Source organism: Strongylocentrotus purpuratus, unplaced genomic scaffold (genome assembly GCF_000002235.5).
Source record: "Strongylocentrotus purpuratus isolate Spur 01 unplaced genomic scaffold, Spur_5.0 spur5_scaffold_6, whole genome shotgun sequence".
Taxonomy (NCBI): Eukaryota; Metazoa; Echinodermata; class Echinoidea; order Camarodonta; family Strongylocentrotidae; genus Strongylocentrotus; species Strongylocentrotus purpuratus.
The window spans coordinates 52,545,996-52,571,683 of record NW_022145612.1 but is presented as its reverse complement, the minus strand read 5'-3'; the positions used below and the strand labels follow the sequence as shown (position 1 = coordinate 52,571,683).

Here is a 25,688-nt window from a genome sequence, read left to right as displayed (position 1 = left end):
ATGTGCCAATCTATCACTTGAACCGACATGTATTAGGAGGTAACTTAAGGGTAGATTGTACAGGGTAGCATGTTCATCATCTTATGTATAGGTTTAATATTCAAGGTCTCTTAGGTAAACTTACAGGTGCAAGTAAACTGTTTTTGAGAAGCCAAATCAATGTTATTACTAATATATTTGATAAAGCCTGCAAAGGGGAAGAATATGGGAGCATGATGGTATACATTTGTACAATATCCCTATAACTTTTGTTATTGTGGGGCGGGGGGGGGGGGGGGGGATGGATGAAATGTGTGGAGTACAAGGAGTTAAGTTTATTTTCTTCACCGAATTTGAAAAATACTTCAGACTTGGAAGGTAGTTTATTTATGATATGAATTTGCAAGCCTGCAGTGTAATGTATCATGGCACAATTCCATTTAATCTGTGTATTTATTATTCCTGATATTTATTGACATGATATGAATATGTATGTGAGAGACATCAACTTGCCCTTTACCAGCAAAGTAAAAGAAGATTTTACTGCCCCTCTTGACTTTACATGATGTCTGTTTTATTTAAATTATCTTAAATATTCAAAGCCAATCAGAGGTCACTGCTATTATAGATTGTATGTTTAGAAAAGACCCCTATTGATCACGCTGTATATGTCATCTGTTTTGTGTGTGTAAATATGTATGTTTATGCAACGTGTATCATCGTAGCTTGTAAGAGAATGTACAAAGGATGTACAGACACTCACAAGACGAAAATCAAATAATGAAGCATCAAATACTACCTCAAGATAGAATGCACTTTGTTGGCAGGCAGGTTACACCATAGGAACATGCTATACTGCTAATTATACATGTAATAGGTGATAATCGTGACTGGATGAATTACAGTATACTGCATGCTTTATATTCCTCATGTGATCACAGCCTATCTGCATAGACACCAAGCTTTAATGTCTAGCACGATAAGTCTGCTTCAATACCTTGTCTGAATCTCCTCTTATTAATTTTGTTCTAATTATGTTTGTTTTTTTCATCACTTAATTATAAATGTAATGTTTTTGTCTTCGGAGGAAAAGGAACATAAAAACATTAATCAAATCATGCAGCCCTTTGTGAATTGCACTTTACAGTCGCAAAATAATAGGTATCATTTCAATTCGATGAACATGCCTGTTGCCCCTGGTTAAATATTACATTTGAGGATTCTAGGAAAACATCAAATCCTTGACTCTCAGCCGAGGAAAGTGTGGTTAATTTGTGGTGTTTTGCGAATTACCGCTTCCAAAGACTGAGAATAAAATGCAATCCATTATTAGAACTGTGCAGTATCCATTTCATCAAAATTAAAAGATCTCTATGCCAGGGCCGCCGTTGCCCAGAATATGTCATCTTTCTCTGGATAACTTGTTTGATTTGGGCCGACTTCAACGTTGCATTGGTGTACTTGGGAAAAGTTTGTCCTTCAATCATGTTTGCACTAATACTTCATTAAGTCATGTTGACGACTGTGATTCTTAATTGTATTAACTTCATTTTGATGATTTAAAAACAAGCTATGGGAGCTTTCAGGAGAGAATCTTGATTGAAATTTGAAATTGAATTTCATGTTTGATTTACCATGTTTGTGTTAGGACTGTCTTAGGACCGAGAGGTATATGTATATGCACTTGAGGCTTGTGACCAATTGTTAACGTATTGCACAACTATATGCCCAATTTCATGAGCACCTAACATCGCAATTGTTTTTTTATTAGTCATTGATCTGTTTCGACCCTCTTTCTGAACAGGCTTTCAGGCTGCTCTTACACGTTTGAGAGCTGCCAAGTTAGTGAATAGTCGATAGTGTGTGTAACAATTGCTCCCTTTTTTGTATTCTGTAGATTGTACACGCACACGCAACCTTCCTACGCCAGTCATTGCATTGTCTTTGTTATTGTTGATGTTTAATGTTAATAGAAATCAAAGCTGTTGCGACAATAAGACTTGTCAAGACTACCTCAGGAGAAACAAAAAAAAACTTGAAAATATTGAGAGCAGTTTATGTCTGCTTAAACACGCTTTATTGACTACATGTATGTAATGCCTGTCTGTAGAAATTGATAATTTGTTGTATTACAGAAGGGGTATTTGTATAGATTGATAACCATAATGCACTTTTGATTAACTATATGATTCTCCATCAAAAGCTAAGGACCTGTTAGTGCTCCTTCATGTTTTGTGGAGATATTTTTAAAACACAGCTCTCACGCAAGACAAAGTTGAATTGTATATTTAGACTTAGGATTTTGATTTCTTTTTTAAAGATTATGTGTCTATGTGATTGATTTGTACCTCAAGAATTTTACTTCCTGTCGTTATGATTGGACTAGTTTAGTTTGTATCGTAGATGAGTATAGGATGCCATATGTTGTAGAATCTGTGAGGATTAAAGGAAGTATCATGTCATGTCATTTAATTCATTAAACAAGTGTTACATTACAAGAAACAATGCTTCCAGGCTCCGGATTATGTCATCTGGCACTTTGTCTGTCTGTCTGTATCCCCTAGGGAATTGAATCCTCTCTGTCTTTTCTTCATACTCAACAAAACTATCTCTACACACACTCTCTCTCTCTCTCTCTCTATTTCCCTCTTTCTATCTCTCCCCTTCTCTCTCTCTCTCTCTTTACCTCTCTCTCTCTCTCTCTCTCTCTCTCTCTCTCTCTCTCTCTTCTTGCTCTTGCCTACATGCTTCTCATGTTTTGTTCACATCATAACAAATATCAATAATCTTACAATCATTTAAATGGTTCTTTTGTTCAATTGATCATGGCTGTTCCCATGGAGTGAGTAAACATACATAATGTTAAGTGATTCACATTTCATTAATCTATCCTCCACAATGGTTGAGTTTAATGACCACAAAGTAAAAAGTGAGGCAAAAACTGCACACTTTAGAATAACCAGTTACAGTTTTACGAGGCACTTGAGGGGAGAAGCAATTCCTTATAAATGAATCAAATTTTGTAATCAGTCCCTGACAGTAAAATTCAGCTTCTCTATCAGAAATTGAACATCGCAAGCACAAGTACAATATAAAGGTCTGATGAAATTTCTTTGTTGAAAATAGCACCTTTTTCAAAACATGTATTTTATTCTCTTTTTCTTCAATGCACTATTTGGATGCACTGAAAACTTGAAGAGCAGTTGACACCAACCATTAATTCACTGGTTTGACATATTAAGCGAGCCTGCTTGGATATAGTACACGTAAGAAACACAGTTCTTTGTCCACACGTAGTTTACTTTCTTCAGAAAACACATGATTTACATGACAAAAGGCCTACAAGATTCTGGGGTTTAATTCTGCTTTATTCCTGGCAAACAATGAAATGTCCTCTTGATAATACAAGCTGCTGTGGCTCAGGAGCTTATTTGAGAGCAATAAAAGCAAGTTGGAAAGAAGAAGGAAAAAAAGATAAAGGGCAACAAACTATTGTGATGTGATGTGATTGTGAAGGGATGGTTGGGGGGGGGGGGGTGGGGAAGGGTGTAGAGTTATGAGTGTGGTGTGTTTTGAATGAGCTCATTATGTGACCTCGCAATGCTTCAATTCCTTTCAGGTTCTTGACCTGACATCACAAAGGAGAAAGTTTGGAGTTTTCCTGGTAATGAGTGTCTGGGTAAGCTGGTACGTAAGTGAGAGAGCTAGCTCTGTGTGCCTAACCCAAATCAAACTGCACGATTATGAAATTCCAGTTGAAATATAAACCCCTTTCCCCACCTTTTTTTCTTCTTCGTTTTGAGGTGCAGAGCGTGGGGTATTTTTGGAGCGCAGGTATGTGGGAGAAAGGATAAACAAATACCATGAACAGGGTTTCCTTGAATTACTTATGTAAACATTCTTCATAGTATAGGAATACTCCATTTAAACCAAGGCACATCCAGATTACACATTTGGCAAGATAATATTATATTCCTTGATGATTACTCATTATTATTGTCAATTTCAATTTTGTCATGAACACACTTTGCAAATGCAGGTACAATGTAAAACACTTTATTTCTTGAAGAATTAAAGTCAATAGTACAACCCTTGCTAAGAGAACCTTTTTCATCTTCAGGTCTAATTTATTGACGGGACTATAATTAATGCAGGTCCAAGAATCTTATTTTGGGCTATGTTATGCAGAAATCAATTTGACGTAATTATGAATGTATTATGTTTAACCAATGGCAACCAAACATTGTTTTGTATGTGTTAAATCCCTTTTTCCTTTATTTGAAATGATATTTATACAATAAGGCCATTCATGTCTCCATGTATTTTTACATTAAAAAAACAAAAAACGGAAATATTTTGTCACTAAGAAGCAGACACAAACATTTGCTTGAAAATTTCAAATTGAAACTTTCCTGTCAGTGTATTTGCATATTCAGAGTGAAAGGTATTCATGCAAGGCAACAAGGTCAACATTTCAGTCTAGTTACAAACAGGCATTGAATATGGCTTCTTTGAAAACTGAAATTTCTGACGGTGAAAAAAGTGCTATTGATTTATTCCCTTGACGTCTACCCACTTCTTTTTCTTCACTTTCCTTTTGTATATATCTACATGTACTTTGTGCTTGTATCCTCTATTCTTTCTTACCAGATTGACAGAGGTCAGGTGGATTTATCAGCATACATGAAAAGAAAAGCCCAAAGGGAGAAATACATGAATAAGCATTATTCCATACATACTTTGACCATGCAGTTGCATTGATGAACGCATGGAATTCTTGATAACTCTATACCAATGCAAGCACTTGCATAAGGTAGGTCTTACATAACATCAACAAAGATCCATAACATCAAGAGCTTGGACGAGGCCTTTTTTTACAAAACATTGATAAATAAATGGCCTACAATATGATTTGCTATGAATTAAAGGGGAAGTCCACCCTGATATTACATTGGTTTTAATAGAAGCAGAAAAAATAAGAGAAACAATTCGATGAAAGTTTGAGAAGAACCAAACTACAAATAAGAAAGTTATGAATGTTTCAAAATCATGAAAATCTTGGAGACAAATTGGCAACTGGTGCAGTCAGATATTGTGATGCCATCCCCTCACAATTCACTACTGATCTGAATGACCCAAAATCTCCATTTATCTGAATAGTAGACCTAGCTATCTTATATGGGAGTGCATGAAAGAACATGTTATCCTTGATATATGATAGAGATATAGGCATGAAGAAAATATATCTTTTCATCAAAATGGAATTTAATGAAATTTCTTACATTCAACAAAGGAGACCACATTGCCAATTTGACTCACAGTATTTCATGAAAAGTTATGGATTTTAAATCCATAACTTTCTTATTTATTGTCTGATTTTTTTCAATTAGTACAAAAACAAACTTATTATCAGGGTGGACTTCCCCTTTAAAGTGACTCAGTAACATTGCCTCAGATTCTGAAACAAAATCCTGGATTGAGTTCATGCTTCAATCATAATTATTAAACTTTAGGTCAGTCAGGAATCCATGACTTTTACAACTCCATCACCTGTCTGATTATCAAGATATTTATGATTGGAAATCAATATTTCATTTTATGTTTTCCAAACGTTTTTTTATAACACTAGTCTATTTGGGGAGGGGGGGGGGGGGGAAGAGTATGGCAAAACCAGTCACTCAAAGATTTTTTTTTTCTTGAGGCTTTTCATGATCGTTTTGAAGCGCAATTTTTTTAGAGCTTCATATCACATACACTAATAATACATAGGGCCATGCATCTCAGATTTAACATTGATAAACGATGCCTCTAAGATCTTGTCTTTCTCAACAACCATCATCCTTCCTAGGTTGTCTAAGGCCTTTACTTAATGCTTTACTTATGTTCATAAGCATTCACACATGTATCATTTTAGTACATCCACTCTCCATTTAATGTCACACAAACTAGATCATCTATCATGAACCATAAAGAGAAGAAAAAAATAAATGCAGCACATATTCTTGTAACAAAAATATCAATTTTATTGAGGAATTCTTGTATAGGAATGCTTCTGATACAAATATAAGAAATTCTTGTACAATAAAACAAAAGCAGGAAAGATAAAGCAAGATCTTAAAGACTTATAAAAAATCAACCTTCAATAATTGCAAAAATCTTGATCAAAGTGTGTGAATAATGCCACAAATGTATTACATAATCAAAACATAAGTTCTATATGAGTAGAATTTGACTTGGTCTTACACAAAGTCACCTACCGTATGCTACACACAGCAATTAGTGGGTATACAGGACTACATGCTTTCATTCATAGCAGTCGGGTAAAAGAAAGAAGAAAAAAAAAACATTTAAACAAACCATACACATGTATGTGGCATGAAAGTTTGAGCCATTTTTCCCCATATTTTAAATATGAGGTCATTAGAGGAGCAATCATTTTCAGGGGATATTTCTTTTGTGATATGCTTCCAAACGGATATATATGAATTAGAAAGTTTATAATATTCAAGGTTTACACCCAAAAAAGACATCAATTAAAAACATTTCTTAATATCTCCTAAGTTCTTTTTTTTTCTTCTTCAAACTAGGGAAAAATGATTGAAAATTCATACCAAGACTAGAAGATACTCTACTAACATAGCCTATTACTTTTCATTAAAAGTTATTTGATACTTTCAGAGATTTTGCAAGTGGAATTCTCATACATATGTAATTTTTTGCTGACACCATGTATACACAAATAATTTTATTCTCTTTAAATCATCCTGGCAAAAAGAGAGGGGTGATTTATTTCTGTGTCTTTTTCACTATCTTCCTTGAAAATGTTATATAGTAAAAAAAAAAAATTAAAAAAAAAGTATACAAAAATATAGAAAAATAAATATAATTTTGATATCAAACTCACATTCCGTCCTTTCCAAAATAAATTTCATTCAATTCAAAAGTATTTCATTCCCCAGGACACTGGGTTTAAATCAATGAATAGTTCATTCATGACGGCACAGGTAACAGTTTATTAGTACCTTCTCCACCTTGGCAAATTCATAAATAAACACCATGGAGCAAGACATAGCCTAGTCTTACATCTCAATGCCACACATTTTAGGGTGTTAGCTCCTCCACACCACTTTTTTTAACCCATTGACTACTGAATTGTATAGGTCCCATAGGCTTAACAAAGGGACCACCAGGTTCCTGTAAGCAAAGGGTTAAATGAGAACTGCAACAACAATATAGTACTGATGTCCTCTATGGACGACGGAGTGGATTTCAAGGACTCTGTTAGTTGTGCTCTGCAGGCTTCATCAGCTCTAAGCCTTCTAGACACCTAGGTATTCTTGTTCCAATCTTGAAGCTCAATGGGACACAAGGAAAACAAGTAGAATGCTTTTGTAGGAGTTCAGAAATGATGAAATGATCTTGGACAAATTGTAGGAGCTCACTGGAACAAAATGATTTTGGGTTCATTTATTCTGCTAGCTGTACTCAGCAGGTTTAACTGGCATTACAGTAACCAGATACCTGAGATTGTCTTTGTCCCATTTTGTTCAGCTCACTTGAAACAAGCTAGATGCTACGGCATAAGGAGTTTAAATACTCTTTTCCATGAAACTCTCATTGGATTCTTAGCCAAGTGTAGGGGCATACTTGACAAGACAGACAAGAGCTTAAGGACTTTCTAGCTGTGAAGATACATCAGCCTCCTGGCACCGATTTCAACAGAAACAAGGCAATTGCTTTTGTATAATGAGTTCAGACACTCTTTTCTGCGAAAATTTCACGAAGCCATCGGATTCTTAGCCCAGTGTAGGAGTTCACTTGGACAAGATGGGTAAGAGCTCAGAGACTCTGCTAGCTGTGAAGAGGTGACCAGTATACTCATGGCTCTGTATTCCTTCTGGGTCCTGGTAGATGATGCCGTGCTGTGCTCTGCTGGCTTCACCAGCTCCAAGGCAACAAGATGCTCAAATGCCTGAAATACAGAATTACAACAAACAAATGTAACATCACATCAAAACGACCTTCTAACGTGAATGCATAAAGATCCAAACAGATGTATGAATGAGAGGTTTCAAGACCATTATATTTAGCTATATTAGGTTTACCAGTACCAGAATTGAACATTTTAAGATTACCACACAGGATATGCATCCATCAGGAAAAGCCAGGTGATTAAATAACATAACAATTGATAATTTGGTAAGTCTAGATCATAAAAATCACCAGGAATGAAAAGGAAAATGCATCTTGACAACACCTTACACATAATACATCATCTACACAAAATTGAAATCAAAGCAATAAATATCAGATGATAAGATACTTTCTTTTGACTTACATGGGAAACTAATTGATATCTGAGATTACATGCTCCCAATACTCAATATTCATTTTTTCACAAAGATCATCCAAAATGTACCCTTTAGATTATTATGAGGGAAAAGACCAACTACAAACACACCCGGGGTCTTTTGCATACCTACATGAAAGAAAAATTCAATTAATTTTGATCTTCATCAATCAAGATAGCATCTAGAAGACTTGGGTTTAATTTTTGGAGTAGTGTACATCTTTTTATACAAGAGATTGAAGAGAACCTAGTACACATAAAGACATGTAACTCTTAGTATTAATTAAGCAATGACATATGGAAGCTGTTTCTTTTGATAGTTGAAACATAAGTTTAAGGCATTCATTTAATAAAACAAATGCTCTATATGTGTACACCAGTTGCATGATTTAGACAAAAGTTCTTGTGTTCTACAATAACAGAGAAATCTTCTCTTACTTGCACACTATCCTATCATGTTATGAAATGTAACAATGCAATACTAAAGCCGTACAAATTTGATATGAGATGGTATTAAAAAATATTGCTGTTGATCACTGATTTTCATGACATGATGTAGAATCCTATCCCTAATCTCTTCATAGAAGGAGGCATAATTTGAATTGTTGTCATCAACTTTTATGGTAATACCAGAAGCCTTAACACATGAAAAAATTCTCCAATCTTTGTCTTCCTCAGAAAGATGGAAAATCATTAAAACTATTTATAGATCTGGTTTTATATCTTTTCAGACAAAAATATAACCGAATAGAAAACAAATTGGAGAAGAAAACAATCAATAATAGCTGACAAGCCCAGCAAAAATGATGAATTGCAAAGAGGGATGTTGATGCATAATGTATTTGATTCTTTAAGCCCACTGCACACTACTATTCGACTGTGATCCAATTTTTAAAAGAATTTGAAATGGCCTTTGCTCTGCACAGTCAAACATATAAACTCTTGATGATTGATGTTTGTAGAGTCAAAGAGATAATAAAACCTCATAATGAGGGTAAAGGCATAATCATCTGCGAATCATAATGACTTCCTACCTGTTCTGCAATTGTCTATGATCTGTAGCTAATTTGGCATTTTCTCTGATGAGAAGAATTACAAAATTAAAATAACTGTTTAAATTTATATATCTAATGCATCTGACATTTTGTTTTTTGAAAATCGGAACACAGTAGGATTGTAGAATGTGTATTGGGCTTTAAAAGTACATTGGGACAAGACATACCTTCAAAACAACAGATTTGTCAAACTGCTGGACAGTATGGGATTTCTTCTGAATAAACTTCTGGTATTCTGAAAAAGAAGAGAAGGAATATATTATATCATAACAATAATAATATTCAATATGGATGAACAAAAAGACACATTCCCTATTATTTCTGATAGAAACACTGGCAAATAATACATATATACATTGTATACATATTTACTGCTTTTCACCTTATTGCCCAAGGTGATCAGGAAACTGTACTATTATTTCTCACTGTGTGTATCCATTGTTAACTTCACATGCACTTGTTGCGTCCCTGCATTAATTGCGCAAGTATAACTATGCCCAGTCAATATTTTTTGCTATACTGCCCAGCAGTCATTAGTGAATTTCATGCCTGTAGTTTAGACCAATCAGAGGCCAAGAATCTTTCTATGCAATATATGAAATAAAATATCATACTGGTAATATTATCCAGATAATAACATGCTTTATGCTTTTCAACATAGGATTACTCTAGAAACTTTTGTAATACCATTTTGTAAGAGGCAAGATCTTGTATTAATGATTAGGTTTGTATATTTTTGTCATGGGTATGATAAGATATTTTTAATGAAAATGTAAGAAGAAATATTGGTATGCCCTTTTAAAAATGTTGTAGGTATTTCCTTATGAAGTGATCCCCACAGCCCATGTTGATGATCTGTTTTTGTGTAACATAACATTCCCTAATACATTTTGTTTCTGCATCTACTACTACAGTCAAACCTGTCTATAAAGGCCAATGAAGGGAAACACAAAAAGTGGCCATGGCAGACAGGTTCTTTATACACATTTCCTTCGAGAGGGATGCAATAGGGGAGACCACTATAAACAGGTGGTCTTTATTGAGAGGTGGCCACTAAAACAGGTTAGACTCCATTGGCTTTTTTTCTTCTTCTTCATTTAAAGCCCCACTGCACTAATTATAGGCTACTTGCGCCCTCTATATAGCAAACAATGCCTAATCGGTGACCCTTGGTCCCCCATGATCCCCTTTTTCTTATGTTAATGATGAGTTATCACCTGTCGATGACCATGCACAGAGGTCTAATTCCTCCTGGCCAAACTAGTGCAGAGGGGCTTTAAGGAAGCTACCTACCATTGTAAACCATCTCAAAGTTGAACGGATCTCCTTCATAGAGGTCTGTGAGGTGACGCATGGCAATGATAAGACACAGCTGTAGTACAGATACACCTACAACATAATCATAGGTTGAATCAGATATTAAAGGTAAGGCATCCCTTTTCACATGTGGTTCTTGAGGATTAATCAGATAGTTTGAATCAATGGATGATGCCAAGATGAATATACATGTATATCACTTATATGCATATACATAGGTAGTAAAATAAGATGTACAATTCGTGATTTTCAGGAGCACTTCAAAACAGCGTCTGCTCGTGCCAAATGGTAAAAAGACAAAATGTAGAAATGTAAGAATAAAAGAAAACACCATTTAAGAACTTCCCTCTAAACATAGGAATTGGAAACTGACTATTGTGGAATAAATTAATGATTTGATCTCAAATGGGATTTTGAGCAGGTATAGAACAATATTATGTGGCTAAATGGCTCCAAATGTAACAGGGCTGATCTGTTAAAAAAAATAGCAATGATTCTGTAACACAATCAATCTACCAATTGTTTCATTCCATGAAATCACCCTTCCATGAAAGCAATTGGTCAGATTACCTTTGTTGTAGATTTACAAATTTTACAATAGAATCAAAAGTTACATATTTATAAATCTTGACTATGAAAAGTTTACATTCATGACAATTCTCAGTCCTTCATAAATGAGACTTTATTAATGAGAGAATACACAAAAAATTCAGTACATATGGTTAATCATTTATAAGAAAAATCACTGGGTTGTTTGTGTCAACGAAATGTAAATGTTTATCTTCCTGTTAATTCTAAGGTTTCATTTGACGCAAGAAACCCTATATCAAAATCCCTTCCCACAGCATTTTAGTCCAATAACAACATCTTAGAAAACAGATTCCTTGTTCATCTCATATAAAGACCCTCAGACTTTAAAATATATGTAATCTATAAATATACAATATTTTCGAAAGATGTCACTTTCTAGTTTTGTAATGACTAATGAAAATGAGGAGAAATCAAAAAGGGAAAGTATAAAAGAAACAGGAAGGTTAAGCAAGAAAAAGGAAAAGAAGAAGAGGAGGAAAAACAAGAACAAGAACAAGACGGAAAAGAGAGAGAGAGAGAGAGTGAGAGAACAAAGAGGAAATCACATGAAGAAAACAATTAATTATATAAAAATAGAGGGATGTAGATACAATATGAAAGGTAAATATTCAAAGGAGGGTCTAAACTGAATAAACTATGTCTTGTCAAATATCATAGTTATTAAAGCTTTTTCTTGTTTTGCACAATCATTACTGAAACCCTACCGTGTAACATAGCAGCCTTTGAATCAGTACTGTGTATCTTTCGACTCTCCAGTAGTTGATGACCCTCAAATGTAGGATGATCTGCACCGATTCTTGAAATTGGCAACAACTGAAAAGAAGAAAAAAATGTGTTGTAGCTTAATTGACTCATCAGAGCTATTCAGGATGGTCTCTTATTCTAAAAGAGGTTAACAAAAATCATGCATGGGTGCTTTTTATATTCATATATTACACAAACTACAATATGCATTGCAGTTTTTCATTTGTTATCAAAGTATATTTTGATGTGCCTTGTGTACAAAAGAAATAATTATTTAATCAATACTATTCCAAAAGAAGGCATAAAATGAAATAAAAGAAAAAGAGGTGTGCCTAAAACAAGAATCTGGCAGCAATCAGTAATTCACACACACAAACAAAAATTTGAACGTGGGTATCCTTAAGCACTTGTATGAATGATGAAAATGTGTCCATCGTTGGAATTCATAATTTGTCAGATTCTACTGAATCCTTGCAGGGCTTCTAAATTCCTAAACATCCCTAATTAACACTATCCAATGTCATATTTGAAAAATGCCTCCATCATCATCATCTAAATGGGAATAAATTATCTTTCATTTGATATTACTTATTTCATATTTTCTTAACAGTGAGATAAATAAAAAACTGCCTTATTTTAAGTGCAATAAGATTGTAAAGAGTTTATCTTTAGAGCTGAATATTGAACTGCCCACAGCATTGAATGTGTGTGTCAAGTACTTGTTATTGATGACCTTTGACCTCTTACCATTAGACTGTACAGACTCCTAACTGATTTGTCCAAGCTATAGGTCTTCTGTAGTATCTCGGTGATGGTGGCATCTTCTGTAAGCATCTGGTTAGAATAAAACATAACAAATATAAAAATGAACTGATTTAAAACTGGTTTCACCAGTAACAATGACAACAAAACTATGTGCACAGGTACCTACACAGTTAGCCATAAAGGTAATCACACCTATAACAAAACAAAACAAAACAAAAAAAACGACCCCTGATAAACACGGCCTAAATGACTATTTTGGAACTTATGTCACATGGAAAGAGTAAAAATCGTTAGCTAAAAGATATTACAGTTGAGGTCTGTCCCTCAAAATCAGCTGCCAATGAGTATTTCCATTGAGATGATAAAATTGTTAAAGAAAGCTCCTTAGCACATATTGCTGAAGGTTCGACCTACAACAGTTAATTTTGTTTTTTTACAAATAAACCAGGTATAAACCATCTAACAAGCCCTTAAATGACACCTCATATACAATGGACATCATTCTCGTCAAATCCGTTTCTCTCATCAGTAATAAGACAAAAGTCTGATGGGACTTCTTTTGTAAGAGTTACATACCTCAATGTGATTGTTCCATTCTTTGGCAAATGTTTTGTCCATGAAATTAGAGGGCAGCATAAGGGTTTTCCTGAAGACTTCGCAGTACTGGTCAAAGGTCAAGGTGTTAAAGACATGAATCTGTCGGTGAGAGAAGCGTGATTTGACCCTCTTCTCCAGCAGTTCCACAACGTCCTATGAGGAGACATTAATACAAAAACGATAAGTTAAGATATTTGGAACATATTTTAAGTGCATTAGTCATTCGTCATATCAAGTACTTTCCATTTGGGGCTGAAATAAATTGAGAGATTGTCGAATAGGACACAGATATCCCTCATACAGCATTATTAAACTTTTACAAAAAGTAGCTCTCCATAACTAATGATAAATATAGTATTCTGGTGGTACTTTATAATTACACCAAAATAAAGCTTTAATATACATATTATATAATAAATGGGCTCAAAACTATTGTTGTGACCAGGGCCCCCATCTTAAAAAAGAGTTGTGATTGATTACAACATCAAGTCAAAGGTAATACAAAGTTTTGGTAAGGGTTCATGAATTTGGTTCAAATGAACATATTGGAAGCATGCGATCCTACAATATTCAGTGATCGTTGTCGCGGTTGAAATTGAGTCTTAAGTTATGATATTGTAAATAATAAACTCTTTGTGTTGTATAGCTCCCTCTCAAAGTCAAGATATTAATTAAGCTATAAAACAATGTTTATCAAAACAATGTTTATTGACTAAGATCGACTGATAAGCTATCATATGGAAATTACATATCACAAAACTACATATTCTGAGATTTTCATTGTCGCAGTTGCCGTTGAACAGCCGTAGGCGCCATTTGAAATTTATCAAAATTTAACCGGGAGCAACGGTAAATTTTTATATTCAATTTTTCTCAAAAGCAGAAGTCTTATAGGGGCTAAATTTTCTAGTGCTTATAATACATCCACAGGGGAATCCAAATATATAAAAATTGACAAGAATTACTATCCACCCAATATTTTCAAAATTTCCCAAAACTTTGTATTACCTTTAAATAAAAAGATGTACTTTTAGTTTTGATTCATAACAATTAGTAAAAGATGGTGAATTTCTAACGGTAAGTTTTTCCACACCAAAGTGACCATACAAATGCTCAATCTCCCAATGTTATTCTTTTTTGTGTGATGGGGTTTGGAATATTCTTGGGAGCTGTGCAGGTTGTGAGTATGTTTATTAAACTTCAGTTGTAATAGTTCTACCATATACCGAGGGGATTGACCACTTAGTACTTATAGATAATCAACAGAAACTTGAATGGTATTCTTTGGCATACTGGTTGCCAGTGCAGATCTATCAAGAGAGAGATGAGAATTTGGAACAACCACAAATCAGTCTTGCACAGGTGTTTTAGACCTGCTGCAGTCGCCCTATTTGCGAGTTAGGGAGTCAATTCAATAACCCATTACAGTAGACTAACTTACTAGTGATGCAATCATGAAAAATTGTTTTAGTACTGTCCTGATCAAAATACTCTTGAATACGTCAGAGGTTATATGGTATGTTGAATACCCATGTTTGTAATTTGTGCTTCCATATAAAGTGCTACTGATTTCTAGCACTGAGTGATGTTTTTATGACAGAACTTCTGACAGATTCCCCACTGAAATTAAGTTTGGATACTTCTTTAGAAGTGCCAATAAGCAACTATTTTGTTTTCCTATCATTTAGCATCAGTTTATTTGAAGCATTCATCCACCAATATAATCAACACATGCTTCTATTGCTTAAATTCTTTGCTCTTGAGCAAGTACATTAGACCTGAAAGACAAATAAATGTGTGTGTCTGCATAGCAGTGGCATTATATTCAAGGGAATTCATGTTGTATAATAGTAATGAGGCTGCCTGCGATAGAGACTGATATAAATTGCAAATTATTTGTAATCAACTACAACTCTTTTATAAGACGAGGATAAGAACTCAGCTTTATCCTTTAGGCTTATTTACAAGCAGATACCAGTGGCGGATCCAGGGGGGGGCCGAAACGGCCGCGGCCCCCCCTATTGGCGGCGCAAAAAAAAAGAGGAAAAAAAAGAAAGGAGAAGAGAAGAAAAAAAGGAGAAGAGAAAAGAAATGAGAAGAGAAAAGAAAGAAGAGAGATAGAGAAAGAAAAAAAAAGAAGAAGATCCCCCCCCCCCCCACCTCACTCCCTCCCCGGGGTCGGAGGGACCGATTTTGTGTTCCCAAAATTTCCGATAAAGGGTTACTTTTCACGCAACAAAGTCCGGCCCGTAATACACACAAATCCGGCCCGCACTGACTCTACACACCGAAGATAAAGGGGTGCTTTCAAACTAAGAGAGGGAACATACATGCGCATACCCTAGATAACACTGAGTGGATGGGGGGGGGGGGTGGGGGTGGGAATGGGGAAGAGAAAAGTCGGGTGAGAAAGGGGGAAAGACAAGGAAATGGCGCTAAGAGACAGTAACGACGAATAAGGGAAAAACTGTAATCGGGAGATTTGGGGTCATTCCAGAAGGCTTGGGAAACGTTATTGAGTAGAGGGGGCCGGGCCGGCCGCATAAAATCTCGAGCCACGGATTCAAAGTTAAACGTTACAAACAGCCCCTGCTTTTTGAAAAAAATTGAAAAGGGCACAATGTTTTGGATGTCTTTCAAATAGAAGCTATATACTAAACAGTCAAATTTTAAATTAACGGTAGGGCCGCTTCACAACTCTTATTTTGCCCTTCATTTGGATTCAGCTCATACCAACTCGCTTGTGCTTATATTTGAACTCATGTAGGTAGTGATAATGGACAGCGGCGGCGATCCTGGGCCCGATAGAGAGACACGTCCCCCCGGAAATTTAGATATATAGCTAGAAAGAAATATACATGTAGCGGAAAGAACGTACATATTGGACAATGCATAATTTCAGCATTCTACATTGCAAAATCTCGCTTGGTCGCTCCGCTCCGGCCCTCGCCCGATAACACAAAACTAAGATATGACGCTCCCGGTCCCGATTATTTCATGGTTGGTGTATACATAGATCTTTTTTCCCCTTTCATTTCTACTGACCTAATTGTATGCTATCACAATCATGATTGTTTCATTTTCCCTTTAAAGCATGCGTAGCTAGGGGCGGTAGGGGCAGTAAGAGAAGATAGGACGAAAAAAAGGAGCAGACAAAGAAACATTTTTGACATTTTTCTCTAATAATTTAATGAAACGTTAAGCTTCTGCGCTTTGCGCTGGAGGGGAAAACTGAATTCAGAGAAGGATTAAGAGTCGGGAATGGAACAACGAATTATCTTTTTTCTCTAATAATTTCATTAAACTATGAAAGGTCAGAGCTTCCGCGCCTCGCGCGGAAGGTGGAAAATGAATTCAAACAAGGATTAAGAATCGAGAATGAGACAACGAATCATCTTATTTCTCTCATAATTTAATGAAGCGTCAGAAGCTTACGCGCTACGCGCGGGAGGAGGAAAACTGAATTCAGACAAGGATTTAGAGTCGAGAAAGAAACAAGGAATCATCTTCTTTCTCTAATAATTCAATGAAAGGTCAAAGCTTCGCGCGGGAGGGGGAAAACTGAATTAAGACAAGGAATAAGAGTCGAGAATGGTACAACAAATCATCTTCTTTTCTCTAATAATTCAATTAAACGTCAAAGCTTCCGCGCTTTGCGCGGAGGGGGGGAAACTGAATTCAGACAATGATTAAGAACCGAGAACGGAACAACGAATCGTCTTCTTTCTCTAATAATTTAATGAAACGTCAAAGCTTCTGCGCTTTGCGCGAGAGAGAGAGAGGGGGGGGGGAACTCAATTCAGACAAGGATTAAGAGTCGAGAACGGTACTCTTTCTCTAATGATTTAATGAAACGTCAAAGCTTCCGCGCTTCGCGCAGGAGGGGGTATGGAAACTGAATTCAGACAATGATTAAGAATCGAGAACGGTACAACGAATCGTCTTCTTTCTCTAATAATTTAATGAAACGTTAAACTTTTGCGCTTCACGCGGGAGAGGGGGGAAGTCAATTCAGACAAGGATTAAGAGTCAAGAACGGTACTCTTCTTTAATGTTTTAATGAAACGTCAAAGCTTCCGCGCTTCGCGCGGGAGGGGGTATAGAAACTGAATTCAGACAATGATTAAGAGTCGAGAACGGTACTCTTTCTCTAATGATTTAATGAAACGTCAAAGCTTCCGCGCTTCGCGCGGGAGGGGGTATGGAAACTGAATTGATACAATGATTAACAACCGAGAACGGTACAACGAATCGTCTTCTTTCTCTAATAATTTAATGAAACGTCAAAGCTTCTGCGCTTCGCGCGAGAGAGAGGGGGGGGGAACTCAATTCAGACAAGGATTAAGAGTCGAGAACGGTACTCTTTCTCTAATGATTTAATGAAACATCAAAGCTTCCGCGCTTCGCGCGGGAGGGGGTATGGAAACTGAATTCAGACAATGATTAAGAACCGAGAACGGAACAACGAATCGTCTTCTTTGTCTAATAATTTAATGAAACGTCAAAGCTTCTGCACTTCGCGCGAGAGAGAGGGGGGGAACTCAATTCAGACAAGGATTAAGAGTCGAGAACGGTACTCTTTCTCTAATGATTTAATGAAACGTCAAAGCTTCCGCGCTTCGCGCGGGAGGGGGTATGGAAACTGAATTCAGACAATGATTAAGAATCGAGAACGGTACAACGAATCGTCTTCTTTCTCTAATAATTTAATGAAACGTTAAACTTTTGCGCTTCACGCGGGAGAGGGGGGAACTCAATTCAGACAATGACTAATAGTCAAGAACGGTACTCTTTCTCTAATGATTTAATGAAACGTCAAAGCTGAATTCAAACAATGATTAACAACCGAGAACGGTACAACGAATCCTCTTCTTTCTCTAATAATTTAATGAAACGTCTAAGCTTCCGCGCTTCGCGCGGGAGAGGGAAGGGGAGACTCAATAACTTATTCAGGCAAGGATTAAGAGTCGAGAACGGTACTCTTTCTCTAATGATTTAATGAAACGTCAAAGCTGAATTCAAACAATGATTAACAACCGAGAACGGTACAACAAATCCTCTTCTTTCTCTAATAATTTCATGAACATTAAAGCTTCTGCGCTTCGCGCGTAATGGGGGGGGGGGGGGGAGGGGACAGCGAGCTGCCCGAATATGAATTTGTTATATCTTTTCTCGTATATTTTGGTGATAAATAACACTTTCACAAAATACATATCATCCTCAAATTTTTGCTCGCTCGCTTCGCTCACTAGCCGAATAGTGAAACCAGAAAATTACTTTTTCGGGCAAGAGGCTTCGGCCCCCCCCCCCCCCCCCCCCCCCCCGATGAAAATGTCAAAAAAAATTACCGGTATGGTGCTTCTAATATGACCTTGTCAGTATTGGTATGTTGAGTTGAAATACTGTCTGCGCAATTTTCAAATTTCCGGCCCCCCCTATTGGAAAATCCTGGATCCGCGCCTGGATACTACTTTCTTTCTAAGCACCCACTTAAAGTGACATTGCCTCAGATTCTGAAGCAAAATCCTGGATTCAGCTCATGCTGCGATCATAATTATAAACCTTTAGGTCAGTCAGGAATCCCATGACTTTCACAAGCCAATCGCCTGTCTGATTATCAAGATATTTACGATTGGAAGTGGAAACTTCATTTTTTGTTTCCCTAACATTTTTTATAACACTACAGTCTATTGGGAAAAATGAGTACCGGTATGGTAAAACCGGTCACTCAAAGATTAAAACTTTTTTGAGGCACTTCATGATCATTTTGAAGTGCAATGTTTTTAGGGTTTCAATATTACACCATATCACAGACACTGATAACACATAGGGCCATGCATCTCAGATTTAACATTGTTAAATGATGCTTTCAAAGGAAAGCAATGAGAAAGAAGCCTTAACTACATCCTACCAGTCTGCAGGTGACTCCAATGACTGTGATGGGTGTCTGGGCTGACTGGCAGATATCAAAGAGATTGTAGAGGAGAGTCTGATTCTTATGATGGGCATACAGATCAAACTCATCCACGATGAACAGAATGGACTGGGCTCCACTGGAATCTGATGGATTAAAGTACATTTTAAATTTCAGGATGATCAGAGAGAGAGAGAGAGAGAGAGAGGGGGGAGAGAGAGGGGGAGAGAAAGAGAAACAGAGACAGAAAGAGACAGAGAGAGAGAAAGAGAGGGAGAGAGAGAGTTTGTGGTGGCATTTAGGAATTTTATCTTTTATGCTATTATATTTTTTTTCTCTCACAAAAACACCTTTGAATCACACAGAATAAAAGCTGTTCATGAGTGCTAATGACTTACTGAAGTAGTCGGTAAATAACTAATGAATATTTATTATCAGATTTGGTAAGACAATTAATAAACCTATCATTAAAAGAAACAATTTCACAAAATTGTAATTAAATTCCAAAGACAGATGCTCGTTGACATTTGTAGTTATGATGTAAGAGGAATAAAAGTCAAGACTGCTATATCTTTTAGTTTTTCTTGTTCCCAAATGCACGTTTATGCCAGCTTTTACACAATATTAATATCTTTTCCAGAGGCTGCCGTTTCATCTAACATAACTAACATTGCCAGTAATGAGACTGGAGAGGTGAAATCTGAAGTATAGACGTTTTTCTTCATGAACCAAATTGGTTACCTTATTCACTCTTCTATCTATAAAGGGATTTAATCGTACAACATTAAATCATTTCTTTTTCAAATAAAGATTAGTCAAATTACCTCACTTTAAGAGTAAATTACAAAATAATCAAATAATCACTTAATCTCACCCTTCTTTAAAGACTCAAGCAGGAATGCTAGATTTTCAGAAAAGGAACCCTGTGAATATGAATGTAGAAACACAATTTTGATTAACTGCAAAATATAGAAGGAACAAAATTCCCTCAAACACCACAGTTTCTACAGGACAAATAAATACAATTTGAGGAGTCCTCTCATATCATATCATTCAGGCTATCGGCCATTTTATAACCATTGTGGTGCATTTTAAAATCTCCTTCGATCAATTGTACATCAAATTGTAGTGTTGGAATTTAGATTTGTCCTTTTTTCGTACGTAGATGACTTTTGTAAATTTCCACAAAGGTGCCGCTGAAAGGTTTGCTAACAAAAAATAGTTCCATGATTCGATAATATATTGCAATGGTTATTTTGAGGAAGAATTGATATTTTGACATTTAAAGTTCGTTCAAAGAGCAGCCAATAGACAAGATTTTATGAATTTATAGTACATTTTTGCTTTAATTCAGATGGTTTCTGTAGTAAAACCAAGAGTGGATGGATATTTCGATTAGAGTACATGTTGTTGTGCTAGTTGTACAGGCACTCTGGTATATGCCTAACCTAGCAGCATACATTGCATGCACACAGTTCATCGCGTAGAATCTGTGATGATTGAGCATTCATTCCTGCAACTTACAAAGACTTTCTCTTCTGCAACATTCTCGAGCTTGAGTTGTCTTGTGATCTCCTGGATAGCGATCCTATCATCCGTCTGGAGCAGACCATTCAGACGCACCTGAAGCAGGTTGGTGGAGACTTTACGATTCTTCACCAGTTCAGCCAGGACATGCTTCAGCAGCTGTAAAGCAAGATCGGATATCAAAGTTGAAACCATATTATATTGAGAGTTTAACTTTTGCTCTCAATACAAAAATCTTTACCTCTGATATTTTTAGCGTTTCAGCTCCAGCTGACACGACTTGACCTTTCTGATGTAATGGGAAATAATCAAATTATCTGGAATTCTCAATTTTCATGACACCATTTCACAACTTTCAGTATTTTTTATGTAACAAATCCACTGTGAATTTTCATACCAATAAAAAAATTGATTAAAGTGACTCGGTAACATCGTTGAAAGTTGAATTGTAATAATATAGTTGGGAGAATTAAGGAATCGATCAGATCAGTTTTTCCCACTTTGTATCATTAATAATGGTCCGTTTTCACTCAGATTTTCAGATTATCTTTAATTGTACATCTAGCATTGAAGTCACTTCCTTAGCACCACTATCTCTCATCTGAACAATGTTACCAAGTCCCAATAAGGGTAGAACAGTATTTGGTGAAAAGTTGTCAATGTTTATGTGTTTTTACAGATTTCTTCCCAATTGTTGTTGATTTATTTCTTTTTCTTGCAAAATACACTTGTCACAGACAAAACCCAAGGAGTACACTTGCAAAATTATCAAATAATAGCCTAAAATTAAGCCAAAGAATCACTACTACAGATATATTAGCTATTGGGTTTTCATGCTTCCACAAGTCTTACTCTTTAATTTCAATACAATATCCCAAAATGTGTAGTTAAACCCAAGTCAAAGAAAGGACCCAAATCCAGACAACCAAGTCCAGTATTTGAATGATCAAAATGTTACCTAAATATCTAAAGTGCATCATTTGTTTGACCATGAGTAAGCATTCAATATATCTTCCAAGCCTTACCATTGACTTTCCACTTCCACGAGGACCAATAACCAGGGCTGAGTTGCTCTCACCTTGAGTAGCACAGCGCTCTATGATATCCATCAAATGCCTGCATGGAGTAGACAGAAACTAGATGGAATTTTGACTGCGCGCAGTCGAAAATGATGCCTCCGCAATAGAGCAATTTAAACAAGTTTGGAGTTTAAATCTCCAGTGGTTCTTGAGATATCATGATAACAATCTCAATGTATGGAATTTCATAAGTTGACCTCTGTGACCCTTGACCTTTGACCTACGTGCTCCAAAATCTAATCAGATTGTCTTCCTATGGTGATACACACTATCATTAAGTTTGAAGTTTAAATCTCTAGTGGTTCTTGAGATATTATGATAACAATCTCAATGTATGGAATTTCATAAGTTGACCTCTGTGACCCTTGACCTTTGACCTACGTGCTCCAAAATCTAATCAGATTGTTTTCCTATAGTGATACACACTATCACTAAGTTTGAAGTTTAAATCTCCAGTGGTTCTTGAGATATCATGATAACAATCTCAATGTATGGAATTTCATAAGTTGACCTCTGTGACCCTTGACCTTTGACATACGTGCTCCAAAATCTAATCAGATCGTCTTCCTATGGTGATACATACTATCCTTAAGTTTGAAGTTTAAATCTCAAATGGTTCTTGAGATATCGCGCTAACAAACTCAATACAAGGAATTTCATAAGTTGACCTCTGTGACCTGTGACCTTTGACCTACGTACTCCAAAATCTAATCAGATCGTCTTCCTATGGTGATAAATACTATTCCTGAGTCTTAAGTTTAAATCTTAAATGGTTCTTGAGATATTGTGATAACGGTCAAACGGGACGGACGGACGGACGTACGGACGGACGTACGGACGGACGTACGGACGTACGGACGGACAACCCGAAAACATGATGCCTCCGGCACCACCTTCGGTGGCGGAGGCATAAAAAACAATTACTATCAGTTAATGATCTATCAGTGGTTTTATTGTAACACAAACATGCATGCTTAACAATATCAAATCATATCAAAGGACACTAGATTTTTATGAGAAAAGCATGTCCTGTTGTAAGAATGCATCTCATTTCTTAGCCTTTTTTACTGTTTGAAGTCTTACCTTCTCTGATCCTGCAGATGTGGAAGACTGGCTGGTAGTTCAGAACCACACATCCTGTTCCTCAAGATTCTCTGCACCTCAAAATAAACTTCATCTTCAGCTCCTGATAGGGAGGACGATGGATTCGGTTTGATGCCAGCAACACTCTTCCTCCCTTTGTTCTTTGATGGCATCTTGAAAACAATGAGTTTGGAACTTGGAAGACGTGTATTTTTACTGGTATCGGCTCGCTGAAAAACTTTCTCTCAGATTCAGAACATCAGAACATCTTTGCTTAAAATACAATGAAGATTCCCTTCATTTGGTGGGAATATGGAATTGAGGAATGAAAGAAAAAAATATAAAAATATAAATGAGGAATGAAAGAAACCCTAAAACTTAAAAAAATGAATAAAAGTAAAGAGATTTAGGCATTAAAAATACAACAATCAGTCAAGGATTTGTGGATTAAAGTAGTTTAAGTCTAGTGACTTTCGAACTCCAGGGAGCTCTGGCACGCATCAGCGTCGAGCTCACTGGAGTTGGTGACTTTCAATTTCATGAAATATTATCATTCACAAATAAACCTAGATCTACATCAAGATAAAAGAGAAAAAATGTTTGATGTTGGTCAGACATATATATGTACAACATAGGACACTAGTATTAACATACTCTTCTGAAAAGTGGTATCAACTCTTTTGAAATCCCATGGTTAAAAAATCAATCATAATTTTTTTTAAAGATATGAAATCAGTAGGGACTAGGGGCTCTGCTCTGCTCTGGTCCGAGAATGAGGATCGTCTGCATAAACGAGGATATCCTTGTAAACGCAGACAAATCGCAAATATACGATATCGAAGAAATGTCATACCTTAGAAATGTAGAGGATTACAGTCGTCTGCAGAAAATAGAAGTTCTTTTAAAGTCCCCTACGGCCTACTAGCTACCTGACTACAAACACAAAATTGGACGTATGGGACAGTACTCTCAACATCTCTTCGCGAGTCGTTCAGTTGGATCCTTATTTCCTCTAATCATGGCCTTATTTAGCACTGCAAGATATTTTATCGCTACAATTAAAAAAAGTCTATAATTCTCTTTAACTTACCTCACGCTCAAGCTATCTTTTCACTCAGTGCAGAAGTCAGATGCAGAGTGAAACAGTCAGCTCAGAAAAAACAAAACACATGTCCTAGTGGCCTTTATTCAGGAACTTCTTATATTATTTCTTTTATTTCTGGTTGTTTATTTTGTGAGGACCCCACTTTCATTCTAATTTATTCATTATAAAGTCTTTATTAATTAATTCATATTACTCGATCATTTTATTAGTGAGTATTTGCCTATTTGTATATTGCTTTAATTTCTTTTTTGTTTGTACATAATTAAATAATATATTATTGGTACAAATATGATTGATGGTATTCTTCAATACCTTGGTCATGGGTGACATGAGAATAAATGTCATTGTCATTGTCAATCACTAAGATATCTTTGTTTTATAAAAAGTTTGATGTCGGTATACAGGGGCGGATCCAGGAATTTCTTCACGTGGGGGGGGGGGGGGGGCACGGGGGAGGGGGGGGGGGGGGTAAGGTGAATAAGCGGGGTGGGGGGGGGGGGTAAGAGCACATTTTTTTTGCTCCCGAATATTTGAAAATCGCGCCGGCCGCAATTTCCGCTCAGTGGGGGTGGGGGGGGGGGGGGGGGGGGTGCGCACTAATTTTTTTTTTTTTTTTTTTTTTTTTTTTGGGGGGGGGCGGGGGGATACGTCCCTGTTTGCCAGTACATTTTTGGCTAATTTGGGGCTGATTTCAGCATTTTTGGGGGCCGGGGGGGGGGGGCACGTGCCCCCTGTGTCGCCCCCCCCTGGATCCGCCACTGGTATACTGCAGGTGTATTCAAATATCAGATCACATCTAGGCAAAAGCGTCCTATAACTGTATACTACTAGTAAACACATAAGTTGATAATTTGATAATTATATAATATCAAATGTTTATCTTTGTTCATATTATCATATGTTTATCATTTTTGATGTTATACTATTGTTATATTGATAATATGTGAATATGTTTGTACTTTTATACACCGAGAGGGGGTCGATACGCCAAATCTTACAACTAGTTGATGAAATACAGGATGATCATTATGCTTCTTCAAAAAATTTCTTCATTATTGGTAACCGAGGTAATTGGGCTTAAGTCGAATTTAGTTCAGGATATTCGCCCCCTTTTGGACTTCGGGTGTGAAGCCTACGACAGTGCATCGGAAAACGTAAAGAAGGTGTTAGATTCGATTCAATACCAATCCTTAAGGATATGTGCAGGTGCCCTACCGGTAACTTCACTAGCGTCTCTCCAAGTAGAAATGGGAGAAGCCCCATTAGATCTTAGGAGACAACAACTAGCCCTGAAATATAAGCACAGCATAGAACAGCAACCTAAGCATCCAGTTTTTCCAAGTTTACAACCTTGTTGGCAGTATCAGTATATGAAAGGAAAACAGTGCAACAAACCGTTTGGTTATCGAACAGAAAACTCTAACAAACACCTTTCTGTAGAAAAATTAAAACCCCTAAACTTCCCCCCATGGTTACTAACGGAGCCTGTTATATCAATTGAATTGGCTAGTCAGATAAACAAATCTGATAATCCACTACTTTTGCAACAGAGAAGTTTAGAAATAATAAACACAAAATGGTT

General features: G+C 36.4%; 1 protein-coding gene across 2 annotated transcripts; it reads right to left on the bottom strand.

Moving 5' to 3' along the window:
- Positions 1–7,187: 7,187 nt before the first annotated feature.
- Positions 7,188–23,248, bottom strand: LOC105445204 (origin recognition complex subunit 4-like). Of its 2 annotated transcripts, XM_030973107.1 has the most exons (11): positions 23,002–23,248; positions 21,865–21,955; positions 20,837–20,998; positions 20,187–20,235; positions 19,310–19,458; positions 13,378–13,551; positions 12,784–12,870; positions 11,997–12,105; positions 10,678–10,773; positions 9,552–9,619; positions 7,188–7,951 (listed from the first exon to the last, which is right to left on the bottom strand). In XM_030973107.1, exons 1-11 carry the CDS (start codon positions 23,172–23,174, stop codon positions 7,757–7,759), a joined length of 1,353 nt encoding a protein of 450 aa, XP_030828967.1. In that variant the 5' UTR covers positions 23,175–23,248; the 3' UTR covers positions 7,188–7,756. The 2 variants fall into 2 exon arrangements, with proteins under 2 accessions (XP_030828967.1, XP_030828968.1); XM_030973108.1 differs by lacking the exons at positions 19,310–19,458; positions 20,187–20,235.
- Positions 23,249–25,688: the final 2,440 nt, after the last annotated feature.